At 47.5% G+C, this 14,412-nt stretch overlaps 1 protein-coding gene across 2 annotated transcripts in view; it reads right to left on the bottom strand.

Moving 5' to 3' along the window:
* cmtr1 (cap methyltransferase 1) overlaps nucleotides 1-14,412 on the bottom strand; it is a 224,636-nt gene that overhangs the window by 118,231 nt on the left and 91,993 nt on the right. For both annotated transcript variants that reach the window (XM_068028382.1, XM_068028383.1), the window contains one exon: nucleotides 8,078-8,135. In XM_068028382.1, the coding sequence (XP_067884483.1) occupies nucleotides 8,078-8,135 (58 nt within the window). The remainder of the gene's footprint in view (nucleotides 1-8,077; nucleotides 8,136-14,412) is intronic.

Genomic DNA, 14,412 nt, shown 5'->3' with positions numbered 1-14,412 from the left:
TATGAGGGGAGAAGTGGCTAATGTTAATTGGGTAAATAGACTGGAAGGTATGAGGGGAGAAGTGGCTCAGGTTAATTGGGTAAATAGACTGGAAGGTATGAGGGGAGAACCGGCTAAGGTTAATTGGGTAAATAGACTGGAAGGTATGAGGGGAGAAGTGGCTAATGTTAATTGGGTAAATAGACTGGAAGGTATGAGGGGAGAAGTGGCTAAGGTTAATTGGGTAAATAGACTGGAAGGGATGAGGGGAGAAGTGGCTAAGGTTAATTGGGTAAATAGACTGGAAGGTATGAGGGGAGAAGTGGCTAAGGTTAATTGGGTAAATAGACTGGAAGGTATGAGGGGAGAACTGGCTAAGGTTAATTGGGTAAATAGACTGGAAGGTATGAGGGGAGAAGTGGCTAAGGTTAATTGGGTAAATAGACTGGAAGGTATGAGGGGAGAACTGGCTAATGTTAATTGGGTAAATAGACTGGAAGGTATGAGGGGAGAAGTGGCTAATGTTAATTGGGTAAATAGACTGGAAGGTATGAGGGGAGAACTGGCTAATGTTAATTGGGTAAATAGACTGGAAGGTATGAGGGGAGAAGTGGCTAAGGTTAATTGGGTAAATAGACTGGAAGGTATGAGGGGAGAAGTGGCTAAGGTTAATTGGGTAAATAGACTGGAAGGTATGAGGGGAGAAGTGGCTAATGTTAATTGGGTAAATAGACTGGAAGGTATGAGGGGAGAAGTGGCTAATGTTAATTGGGTAAATAGACTGGAAGGTATGAGGGGAGAAGTGGCTAATGTTAATTGGGTAAATAGACTGGAAGGTATGAGGGGAGAAGTGGCTAAGGTTAATTGGGTAAATAGACTGGAAGGTATGAGGGGAGAAGTGGCTACGGTTAATTGGGTAAATAGACTGGAAGGTATGAGGGGAGAAGTGGCTAATGTTAATTGGGTAAATAGACTGGAAGGTATGAGGGGAGAAGTGGCTAATGTTAATTGGGTAAATAGACTGGAAGGTATGAGGGGAGAAGTGGCTAATGTTAATTGGGTAAATAGACTGGAAGGTATGAGGGGAGAACTGGCTAAGGTTAATTGGGTAAATAGACTGGAAGGTATGAGGGGAGAAGTGGCTAAGGTTAATTGGGTAAATAGACTGGAAGGTATGAGGGGAGAAGTGGCTCAGGTTAATTGGGTAAATGGACTGGAAGGTATGAGGGGAGAAGTGGCTAAGGTTAATTGGGTAAATAGACTGGAAGGTTTGAGGGGAGAAGTGGCTAAGGTTAATTGGGTAAATAGACTGGAAGGTATGAGGGGAGAAGTGGCTAAGGTTAATTGGGTAAATAGACTGGAAGGTATGAGGGGAGAACCGGCTAAGGTTAATTGGGTAAATAGACTGGAAGGTATGCCGGTAAATGAACAGTGGGAAACATTTAAAGATACAATTCAAAGGGTTCAACAAAAATACATTCTGTTCAAAATAAAAACTCGTTCAGAAAGACCCACCCGTGGCTCACTCAGGTAGTTGAGGAGAGGATTGGACTAAAAGAAAAGGCTTACAACGTAGCAAAAAATAGTCTTAGGGTTTTTTTTTTGAAGGGAATGTACTTTTGTTGAACCCTTTTAATTGTCCCAAGAAATCAGGAGTTCTCACTCTTCAGTCGAAGAGCTTGTCCTGACTTCCTTCCTCAAGAGAAAGTAGAAGAAGTTAAACAACAAGAATCCAAGAGTCACTTTCAAGAGGAATTCTCGAAATTGCTCACAGGTCAACAGAGACTGAAGATCGATGTCATAATACTTTGTGGAAAGATGTTAAACCACTTTGCCTCTTCACATCTCGGAAAATACCACACCCACTAATGAAGAAAGTTCAATATCACCTGTAAGGGATGACCAGGATGGAAGTTATTTCTCCTGTTACTGAACCAAATTGTTGAGGAATGGTTGCGGTTCCTGAAGCTAACAGTAATCTTTGCACTGGTTAGATAGGATGATGGCACAAGAAGTCCATCTGATATCCTCAGTGGAGAATAGTTTGTCAAAGTTATCGAGAAGCGCTGTCTTCATGCAACTTGACGCTACTCGTGGCTTTTGGCAAGTTCCATTGGATAAGTAGTCAAGGGTATTGACGACTTTCATTACCCCCTTTGGAAGATTTTGTTTTAACCGTCTTCCATTTAGAAATATTCCGGAGAGCTATGTCGAATATTCTACAGGACCTTGAAGGTGGAATTTGCCAAATGGACGACATCCTAATTCACGGGGAGTTCACTGAACAACATAACCGCAAGGTTAAAGCAGTTCTGAATTGTCTGCATGACTCGGGCGTAACAATGAGAAGTGCGAGATTCCAAAAACATCCATTTTTTTTGGGACACATTGTCAACAGTAGCGAAACAACGGCAGATCCGTGAAAGAAGAGAGTCATTAGCAAATTTCCACTTTCTACTTCTGTCCACAATTTCCAACTGCTTCGTGGCATGGTCATTCCGACCAAATTTATCCCAAGTTACCGAACCTTTGTGACAACTGCTGAGCAAGCTCAGGATGGTGCTAGGATGCACATCAGAAACCAGCATTTCCAACCACAATCGCATCTGGCACCTCATTGACAAGGATAGCAGCAGTCCTTTTCAAAGAACAGCCAAAGACCAGGAAGTCAAAGCCCTGTTTATTACACCTCAGGAGCACTGCCTGACACTGGGGTGATATACGCTGTGATCGAGAAGGAAGTTCTCACAGTACCTTGAGCTTAGGAGAAATTTTCAAACTACATTATTGGCTCAAAGATGATCATAGAAACAGACCACAAACCCTGAGTTCCTTACTCGACCAAAAGGAACTCGATATTATGGCTCTGTGGATCGAGAGATCCTGGATGAGGCTCATGAGGTTCACGTACAAAACAGTATACATACAGGACAAGCAGCGGACGACAGCAGATGCATTATTTCGAGTGACGGTCGACCATCCTGCTCAGCAGGATGTTAACTTTATGAATGAGTGAGTCATATTCACAGGTCACTGCATCACACCGGCCAGCAAGTTCAAATAAACTCCAAGAAATTCATCAGGCAGAGGCCCAATGAAGAATGCATCTATTCCACCGATATTGTGAGCAAGGGTGGTCACAACAGAGTCCCAAAGATAAGACCAAGAAAATCGTCTTCAAACACAGAAGGCAACTTACTAGAGTCGGTGATTTATTGGTATATGATGAGAAGCTGGTGACTCCAAAGTCACTCAGAGTAGAGATCTTGGAGAAACACCACGGGCATAACGAAACGTACAGCACAGCCTCCGGCATCCGTGTGGTGCCCAACAATCTCGAAGGATATCCAAGAACTGATTCTGAATTGTGATGGATGTGCAGTTCACAGACAAGATCAAAGAGAACCTTGAATTTCACCTCAATTCCAGACTAGACCATGGGAACGGTTGGCGATGGGTCTATTCTCCATGACGGAAAATCCCATCGAATTATAGTCAAGACGGATCGAGGTTAAACGGATATACACAACAACAACAACTGAAGCAGACATCAGAGTTTTACAAGAAGATTTCACAACACATGGTATACCTGATCAGATAGTATCCGATAATGGACCACAATTTGCATACAAATACTTCATGCACTTAGTGGGAAAAAAGTGGAATTTTTCATTTAACAAGTTCTCCTTCTTTGGCCTCCTTATCTCGAGAGACAATGAGTAAGCGCCTGGAGGTGGTCAGTGGTTTGTGGAGCAGCGCCTGGAGTGGCTATAAAGGCCAATTCTAGAGTGACAGCCTCTTCCACAGGTGCTGCAGAGAAATTTGTTTGTCGGGGCTGTTACACAGTTGGCTCTCCCCTTGCGCCTCTGGCTTTTTTCCTGCCAACTGCGAAATCTCTTCGACTCGCCACACTTTAGCCCCGACTTTATGGTTGCCCGCCAGTTCTGGCGATCGCTGGCAACTGACTCCCACGACTTGTGATCAATGTCACAGGACTTCATGTTGCGTTTGCAGACGTCTTTAAAGTGGAGACATGGACGGCCGGTGGGTCTGATACCAGTGACGAGCTCGCTGTACAATGTGTCCTTGGGGATCCTGCCATCTTCCATGCAGCTCACATGGCCAAGCCATCTCAAGCGCCGCTGACTCAGTAGTGTGTATAAGCTGGGGATGTTGGCCGCCTCGAGGACTTCTGTGTTGGAGATACGGTCCTGCCACCTGATGCCAAGGATTCTCCGGAGGCAGCGAAGATGGAATGAATTGAGACGTCGCTCATGGCTGACATACGTTGTCCAGGCCTCGCTGCCGTAGAGCAAGGTACTGAGGACATAGGCTTGATACACTCGGACTTTTGTGTTCCGTGTCAGTGCGCCATTTTCCCACATTCTCTTGGCCAGTCTGGACATAGCAGTGGAAGCCTTTCCCATGCGCTTGTTGATTTCTGTATCTAGAGACAGGTTACTGGTGATAGTTGAGCCTCGGTAGGTGAACTCTTGAACCACTTCCAGAGCGTGGTTGCCGATATTGATGGATGGAGCATTTCTGACGTCCTGCCCCATGATGTTCATTTTCTTGAGGCTGATGGTTAGGCCAAATTCATTGCAGGCAGCCGCAAACCTGTCGATGAGACTCTGCAGACACTCTTCAGTGTGAGATGTTAAAGCAGCATCGTCAGCAAAGAGGAGTTCCCTGATGAGGACTTTCTGTACTTTGGTCTTCGCTCTTAGACGGGCAAGGTTGAACAACCTGCCCCCTGATCTTGTGTTTAGGAAAATTCCTTCATCAGAGGACTTGAACGCATGTGAAAGCAGCAGGGAGAAGAAAATCCCAAAAAGTGTGAGAACACAGCCCTGTTTCACGCCACTCAGGATAGGAAAGGGGTCTGATGAGGAGCCACCATGTTGAATTGTGCCTTTCATATTGTCATGGAATGAGGTGATGATACTTAGTAGCTTTGGTGGGCATCCAATCTTTTCTAGTAGTCTGAAGAGACCACGTCTGCTGACGAGGTCAAAGGCTTTGGTGAGATCAATGAAAGCAATGTAGAGGGGCATCTGTTGTTCGCGGCATTTCTCCTGTATCTGACGAAGGGAGAACAGCATGTCAATGGTCGATCTCTCTGCACGAAAGCCACACTGTGCCTCAGGGTAGACGCGCTCGGCCAGCTTCTGGAGCCTGTTCAGAGCGACTCGAGCAAAGACTTTCCCCACTATGCTGAGCAGGGAGATTCCACGGTAGTTGTTGCAGTCACCGCGGTCACCTTTGTTTTTATAGAGGGTGATGATATTGGCATCGCGCATGTCCTGTGGTACTGCTCCCTCGTCCCAGCACAGGCAGAGCAGTTCATGTAGTGCTGAGAGTATAGCAGGCTTGGCACTCTTGATTATTTCAGGGGTAATGCTGTCCTTCCCAGGGGCTTTTCCGCTGGCAAGAGAATCCATGGCATCACTGAGTTCCGGTTTGGTTGGCTGTATGTCCAGCTCATCCATGACTGGTAGAGGCTGGGCTGCATTGAGGGCAGTCTCAATGACAGCATTCTTCCTGGAGTACAGTTCTAGGTAGTGCTCAACCCAGCGGTCCATTTGTTTGCGTTGGTCAGTGATTATGTCCCCTGATTTACATTTGAGGGGGGCGATCTTCTTGACGGTTGGCCCAAGAGCTCTCTTCATGCCATCATACATTCCTCTGATGTTTCCAGTGTCTGAGGCCAGCTGAATATGACTGCATAGGTGTTGCCAGTAGTCATTTGCGCAGCGCCTGGCTGTTCTTTGTGCAGTGCTTCTGGCTGCTTTAAGTGCTACGGATGTTAACTCGCGGGGGGCTTTCTTGTAGTTCAACAGTGCAATGCGCTTAGCGGCTATGACAGGTTCCAGCTCTTCATTATGAGATTGAAACCAGTCTACATTCCGCTTCACACGTTTGTCATAGGTGGTCAAAGCTGACTCGTAGATGGCGTCTCTGATGTGGGCCCACTTGGTCTCAGCATCCCCTGTGGGAGTGTTTTGAAGGGCTTTTACAAGTGAATTTAGAAATTTTTGTAACAGCTGTGGATAAGAAATTCTGCTAGCGTTGATGCGCAGGTGGCCCTTCTGCTTGGAATGATGCAACTTCTTTGGTCTGAGTCTAACTTTGCTGCACACCAGGGAGTGGTCGGTGTCACAGTCCGCACTGTGGAAGCTGCATGTGATTTGAACACTGTTTAAGGCGGCTCACCTTGTGACAATGAGGTCTAGCTGGTGCCAACGACGTGATCTTGGGTGCCTCCATGAAACCTGGTGACAGGGTTTCGTATGAAAGAACGGGTTGGTGATGCAGAGGTTATGATAGGTACACAACTCAAGCAGTCTCTGTCCATTCTCATTCATCCTTCCAACGCCATAGCGCCCAAGGCAGGAGGGCCAAGAGTCATGGTCGGCCCCAACCCTGGCATTAAAGTCGCCCAGCAGGAATAGGTGTTCGGTGTTGGGGATGCTGCTAATGATATTATGGAGTTCCTCGTAGAACTGGTCTTTAGCTTCAGGTGGGGAGCAGAGTGTTGGAGCATAGATGCTGAGTAGGTGTACTGGACCAGAGGCGGTGAGCAGTCGGATGGACAGTATGCGTTCCCAGCCATTTGAGGGAGGCTCTATCATGCTGAGCAAGGAGTTTCTGATGGCGAAGCCCACTCCATGCTGTCTTGGTTCTTCAGGATCCCTACCCTGCCAGAAGAAGGTGTAGTCTTGCTCTCTTAGAGATCCACTCGCGGGGAGGCGTGTCTCCTGAAGTGCTGCAATGTCTACATTGAGTCTACTGAGCTCGTTGTTAATGATGGCGGTCTTCCAAGAATCGTTGATTTGTGTAAGGTCTTCCGACAGGCCAGGACACATAGTTCTGACGTTCCAGCTTGCAAAGCGAAGCGCTGGTACCTTCTTTCCTTTTTACATGTTGTTTGGTGCGGTGTTGCAGTCCACCTTTCGGGCAATGACCCTGAGCTTCAAGCACCCATTGAAGCAGGTGGACTGTGGCGGGACAGAACCTTATTGACCGGGGGCTGCCCGGTTTGAGGCGGGCGGTAGCTGTCCAGTGAGGCGTGATGACCTCTCCCACCGACAAAGGCAACCCGTGGCGCCCTAGGTATCTACAATCTAGGGAAGAAGCTGAGCGTGCAGTCAGAACCATTAAAACAATGTTGAAGAAAAACCAAGATTTCTCATCAGTGCTCCTGATCTACAGAATAGTCCATTATAATGCGGATCAGAACCAACCATACTCTTCATGGGAAGAAAACTCCAAAGGCAACTTCTAATTCCACCCAAGAAATTACTTCCAGGGCCTACAAAGCAAGGACCGCCACAGAGTCCAAGACAAGGAAAAATCTTATCGAAAAAACAAGTTCATAATTGGAACTGGAAATACAGTACCAGAATCCTACCGAAATATGGGAACGGGACCAAAACAGAGAAGGAGCAGTTCTACCGAGAGAGGAGAATCAACAGCCATCTTATTAACCAGGAACTCTAGAAGTTATTTGAAGAAGATATAGAAGGAATCTTATTCCTTTCCATCAAACATGTCAATCAGTCACACATTTGGACGAAACAAACATTGAACGGGAAATTCAGAAAGCACCAGATACTACAAACCTCAATGAAGGCCGTCCAAGTCAAGACACAAGAGATTAGAGAAAGATGACCAATCTTCAACATCTGATAACAAGAAGATCAGGGAGACTTGTGAAACCTCCTGACAGATTGAATCTATGAAGTCAGAGACTTGGGAGTGATGCAGTCGTATGTAAATAAAAAGTGAATGTAAATATATATTTGGATAAAGATTTGGGACAGATGTAGGAGAAGGGTTGCAAGGGTTACTCTGAAGAGAATGTAAAGAATACATATTCACCCCCCACATGCAGTGGTGGAGGCAGAAACCCTCAATTCATTTAAAAGGTACCTAGACATGCACCAGAAGGTCTGTAACCTCCAAGGCTACGGACCAAGTGCTGGAAGGTGGGATTAGATTGGGCAGCTAGTTTTTTCGGCCAGCACGGACACGATGGGCTGTTTGGCCTCCTTCTGTGCCATAATTTTTCTATAGTTCTATTCCTGGACATACTCACCCCCCACAGTCTGAGACATTCCTTACGGATATCAGCCTGGCACGTCTCATTCAGGTTCCTGAAGTGAAAAACTCAGACTTAGGCACAAGCAGAATGTTCGGGAATCTCTGAGTTTACACAGACAAACTGGCACTGTCACCATTAACCGGTAACCACCCCCGACACCGTGACCGTTAACTGGCTAATTATTCCCAACACATGTCCATTAACCGGTAACCACCCCCGACACGGTGACCATTAACTGGATAATTATTCCCAACACATGTCCAGTAACCGGTAACCACCCTGACACCGTGAACATAAACCAGCTAATTACTCCCAACACATGTCCATTAACCGGTAACCACCACCGACACCGCGACCATTAACCGGCTAATTATTCCCAACACATGTCCATTAACCGGTAACCACCCGCGACACCGTGACCATTAACCGGATAATTATTCCCAACACATATCCATTAACCCGTAATCACCCCCGACACCGTGACCATTAACTGAATAATTATTCCCAACACATGTCCATTAACCGGTAACCACCACCGACACCGTGACCATTAACCGGCTAATTACTCCCAACACATGTCCATTAACCGGTAACCACCACCGACACCGTGACCATTAACCGGCTAATTATTCCCAACACATGTCCAATAACCGGTAACCACCACCGACACCGCGACCATTAACCAGCTAATTACTTCCAACACATGTCCAATAACCGGTAACCACCCCCGACACAGTGACCGTTAACTGGATAATTATTCCTAACACATGTCCAATAACCGGTAACCACCACCGACACCGCGACCATTAACCGGTTACCACCCCCGACACCGTGACCATTAACCGGCTAATTACTTCCAACACATGTCCAATAACCAGTAACCACCCCTGACACAGTGACCGTTAACTGGCTAATTATTCCCAACACATGTCCAATAACCGGTAACCACCACCGACACCGCGACCAATAACCGGTTAATCACTCCCAACACCATGTCCACTAACAAGTAGTTGCCCCCGACACCACAACTATTAACCGGCTAATTGCCCCCGACACCGTGACCGTTAAATGGCTAATTGCCCCCGACACCGTGACCATTAACCGGCTAATTACCCCCCCAGCACCGTGACCATTAACCGGCTAATTACTCCCGACACCGTGACCATTACCCGGTAATTACCCCTGACACCGTGACCGTTAACTGGCTAATTACTCCCGACACCCTGACCATTTCCCGGTAATTACCCCCGACACCGTGACCATTAACCGGCTAATTAGTCCCGACACCGTGACCATTACCCGGTAATTACCCCCGATACCATGACCGTTAACTGGCTAATTACTCCCGACACCGTGACCATTAACTGGCTAATTACCCCCAACACCATGACCATTACCCGGTAATTGCCCCCGACACCGTGACCATTAACTGGCTAATAACCCCCGACACCGTGACCATTAACTGGCTATTTACCCCCGACACCATGACCATTACCAGGTAATTGCCCCCGACACCGTGACCATTAACTGGCTCATTACCCCCGACACCGTGACCATTACCCGGTAATTGCCCCCGACACCGTGACCATTACCCGGTAATTACCCCCGACACCGTGACCGTTACCCGGTAATTACCCCCGACACCGTGACCGTTACCCGGTAATTACCCCCGACACAGTGACCATTAACTGGCTAATTACACCCAACACCGTGACCATTACCCGGTAATTGCCCCCGACACCGTGACCATTAACCGGCTAATAACCCCCAACACCGTGACCATTAACTGGCTAATTACCCCCGACACCATGACCATTACCCGGTAATTGCCCCCAACACCGTGACCATTAACTGGCTAATTACCCCCGACACCGTGACCATTACCCGGTAATTGCCCCCGACACCGTGACCATTAACCGGCTAATAACCCCCGACACCGTGACCATTAACTGGCTAATTACCCCCGACACCATGACCATTACCAGGTAATTGCCCCCGACACCGTGACCATTAACTGGCTCATTACCCCCGACACCGTGACCATTACCAGGTAATTACCCCCGACACCGTGACCATTACCCGGTAATTGCCCCCGACACCATGACCATTAACTGACTAATTACCCCCGACACCGTGACCGTTACCCGGTAATTACCCCCGACACCGTGACCGTTACCCGGTAATTACCCCCGACACAGTGACCATTAACTGGCTAATTACACCCAACACCGTGACCATTACCCAGTAATTGCCCCGACACCGTGACTGTTGACCGGCTAATTACTACTGACACTGTGACCATTAACCTGGAACCACGACCGACACTGTGACTACTGACCGGCTAATTACCCCCGTCACCGTGACCTTTAAACAGCTTATTGCCCCGACACTGACCATTACCCGGTAATTACCCCACCCCCCAACACCGTGATTATTAACTGGTAAATACCCCTGATACCATGACTATTACCCAGTAATTACCCCCGAAATGACGATTGGCCGGCTTATTGCCCCCGACACCGTGACCCATTAACTGGTAATTACTTCGGTAATTGTTGACGGGTGTTTTAGCGACTGGAGTGCTGTTTCCAGTGGCGTTCCGCAGGGCTCAATACTGGGTTCCCTGCTTTTTCTGATATATATTAACGATTTGGACATAAATGTAGGGGGAATGATCAAGAATATTGCAGACGACACAAAGATTGGCTGTGTGGTAGATAGTGAGGAGGAGAGCTGTAGGCTGCAGGAAGATATTGATGGTCTGGTCAGATGGGCAGAAAAGTTGCAAATGGAATTCAACCTGGAGAAGTGTGAGGTGATGCATTTGGGGAGGTCAAACAAGGCAAAGGAATACACGATTAATGGGAAAATACTGAAGTGTAGAGGAAGTGAGGGACCTTGGAGTGAATGTTCACAGATCCCTGAAGGTAGCAGGACAGCTCGATAAGGTGGTTAAGAAGGCAGATGGAATCCTTTCCTTCATTAACCGAGGTATAGAATACAAGAGCAGTGAGGTTATGCTGGAACTGTATAACTCATTGGTTTGGCCACAACTTGAGTACTGTGTGCAGTTCTGGTCACCTCATTACAGAAAGGATGTAATTGCACTAGAGAGGGTACAGAGGAGATTTACGAGGATGTTGCCAGGACTGGAAAAATGCAGCTATGAGGAAAGATTGGATAGGCTGGGGTTGTTCTCCTTGGAACAGAGAAGGCTGAGGGGAGATCTGATTAAAATGTACAAAATTTTGAGGGGCCTGGATAGAGTGGAGGTGAAGGGTCAATTCACCTTAGCAGAGAGGTCAGGGACGAGGGGGTATAGATTTAAAGTGATTGGTAGAAAAACAAGAGGGGAGATGAGGAAAAACCTTTTCACCCAGAGGGCGGTGATGGTCTGGAACTCACTGCCTGAAAGGGTAGTTGAGGCAGAAACCCTCAACTCATTCAAAAGGAGTCTGGATATGAACCTCAAGTGCTGTAATCTGCAGGGCTACGGACCAAATGCTGGAAGTGGGATTAGAATAGTGGATTGTTTTTCAGCCAGCACAGACACGATGGGCCAAGTGGCCTCTTTCTGTGCCTTAAACTTTCTATGATTCTATGTGATCTGATTGAAACAGATAAGGTTATGAGGGGATCAAATAGTTTGGATACTGAGAGGATATTTCCTCTTGTGGGGAACTCTCCAACTAGGGGACACAGTTTCAGAATACGGGGTCTCCCATTTAAAATGGAGATGAGGAGGAATTTCTTCTCTCAGAGGGAAGTTAATCTTTGGAATTCTCTTCCCCAGAGAACAGTGAGGCTGGGTCACTGAATATATTCAAGGCTGAGTTAGACAGAGTTTTGATCTACAAGGAAGTGAAGGGTTCTGGGGGACAGACAGGAAAGGAGAGTTGAAGCCACAATCAGATCAGCCATGATTTTGTCGAATGGTGGAGCAGGCTTGAGGGGCCGAATGGCCTACTCCTGCTCCTAATTCATATGTTCAGATGGGGCATGTGCCAGAATTGGGAGAGCTGTCCCACAAACTGGTCAAGCAACAGCATCCTCTGTACCAAGAATGAGGATCCTGAAGGATTTGTTGCCGACTCTGTGCCAATGTAAGGGATATCTCACAGAGGCTGGAAAGAAACTTGGAAAAGGAAGGGTAAATGCAGTTGTTGTGGTCCACGTTGGAACAAACGACATAGGTAGGAACAGCAAGGAGGTCCTGTTGAAAGAGTATTAGGAGTTAGGCTCGTAACTCAAGGCCATAAAAAAGCAAACCAAGCACTCGGCTTTATTTCGAGAGGGATAGAATTGAAAAATATGGAAGTTATTGTAAAGCTGTATCGGACCTTGGTTAGAGCACACTTAGACTATTGGGTGCAGTTCTGGTCACCATGTTATAAAAATGATATAGAGGCACTGGAAAGGGTGCAGAGAAGGTTCACAAGGATGATACCAGAAATACATGGATAGACATATCAGGAAAGGATGACCAGGCTGATTCTCTTTTCTCCAAGGCTGAGGGAATTCGAACAGAGGTTTTATAAAATGAAGACAAGTTTTCTTAGAGTGGATACAGAGAGAATGTTTCCACTTGTGGGGAACAGTGAAACTAGAGATCATCAAAATACGACAGTCACCAAGAAATCCAATGGGGAATTCAGAAACTTCTGTACCCAGAGAGTGGTGAGAATGTGGAACTCAGTACCACGGGGAGTGATTGAGACAAGTCGTATAGATTTATTTAAGGGGAAGTTAGATAACCATATGAGGGAGAAGGGAATAGAGGGTTATGATAATAGATTTAGATGAGGAAGGATGGGAGGAGGTTAAAGTGGAGCAGAAACGCCAGCAGGGAATGGTTGGGCCGAATGGCCTGTTTCTGTGTCTTGTATCCTACATAATCCTTGGTAATTTATTTTTATTTATTTATTTAGACATACAGCACTGAAACAGGCCCTTTGGCCCACCGAGTCTGTGCCGCCCATCAACCACCCATTTATACTAATCCTACACTAATCCCATATTCCTACCACATCCCCACCTGTCCCTATATTCTCCTACCACCTACCTATACCAGGGATAATTTACCTATCAACCTGCAAGTCTTTTGGTGGTGGGAGGAAACCGGAGCACCCGGAGGAAACCCACGCGGTCACAGGGAGAACTTGCAAACTCCACACAGGCAGTACACAGAATTGAACCCGGGTCGCTGGAGCTGTGAGGCTGCGGTGCTAACCACTGTACCGCCCAAATGTATCGAAAAATATGAGATGCCAGCCTGGTGAAGCTACAACACAGGACAAGACTCTCAGAATGTTTGCAGCACAGGAGGAGGCCATTCAGCCCACCTTCTCTGTGCTAGCTCTCTGCAATAGAAACTCAGCTCGACCCACTCTCCCAACCTTACCCCACAGCCTTTCAAATTTCATCTAGTCACAAAATTGTCCAATTCCTGCTTGGAAGTCACAACTAAATCTTCCTCCATCACACTTCAAATGCATGCTGAACAGCATACTATAAACAGAGCGAAGATCTGACAACCAATGGGTCAGATCAAAGTTCAGCTGTCCAACCACATTCAGACGTGACACCTTCTGACACTGTGACAAGTAACCAAGATATCAGCCAGGGTTCCTGCTCCTGATCACTGTCCAGTGACCCCTGGGTTAGAGAGAGAGGGGAAATCAGCCAGGGTTCCTGCTCCTGATCACTGTCCAGTGACCCCTGGGTTAGAGAGAGAGGGGAAATCAGCCAGGGTTCCTGCTCCTGATCACTGTCCAGTGACCCCTGGGTTAGAGAGAGAGGGGAAATCAGCCAGGGTTCCTGCTCCTGATCACTGTCCAGTGACCCCTGGGTTAGAGAGAGAGGGGAAATCAGCCAGGGTTCCTGCTCCTGATCACTGTCCAGTGACCCCTGGGTTAGAGAGAGAGGGGGAAATCAGCCAGGGTTCCTGCTCCTGATCACTGTCCAGTGACCCCTGGGTTAGAGAGAGAGGGGGAAATCAGCCAGGGTTCCTGCTCCTGATCACTGTCCAGTGACCCCTGGGTTAGAGAGAGAGGGGGAAATCAGCCAGGGTTCCTGCTCCTGATCACTGTCCAGTGACCCCTGGGTTAGAGAGAGAGGGGAAATCAGCCAGGGTTCCTGCTCCTGATCACTGTCCAGTTACCCCTGGGTTAGAGAGAGAGAGAGAGGAAATCAGCCAGGGTTCCTGCTCCTGAGCACTGTCCAGTGACCCCTGGGTTAGAGAGAGAGGGGAAATCAGCCAGGGTTCCTGCTCCTGATCACTGTCCAGTGACCCCTGGGTTAGAGAGAGAGGGGGAAATCAGCCAGGGTTC

Source organism: Heterodontus francisci, unplaced genomic scaffold, assembly GCF_036365525.1.
Source record: "Heterodontus francisci isolate sHetFra1 unplaced genomic scaffold, sHetFra1.hap1 HAP1_SCAFFOLD_786, whole genome shotgun sequence".
Classification (NCBI taxonomy): Eukaryota; Metazoa; Chordata; class Chondrichthyes; order Heterodontiformes; family Heterodontidae; genus Heterodontus; species Heterodontus francisci.
The sequence above is the reverse complement of the archived record's forward strand: the minus strand, read 5'-3'. Positions and strand labels throughout refer to the sequence as shown.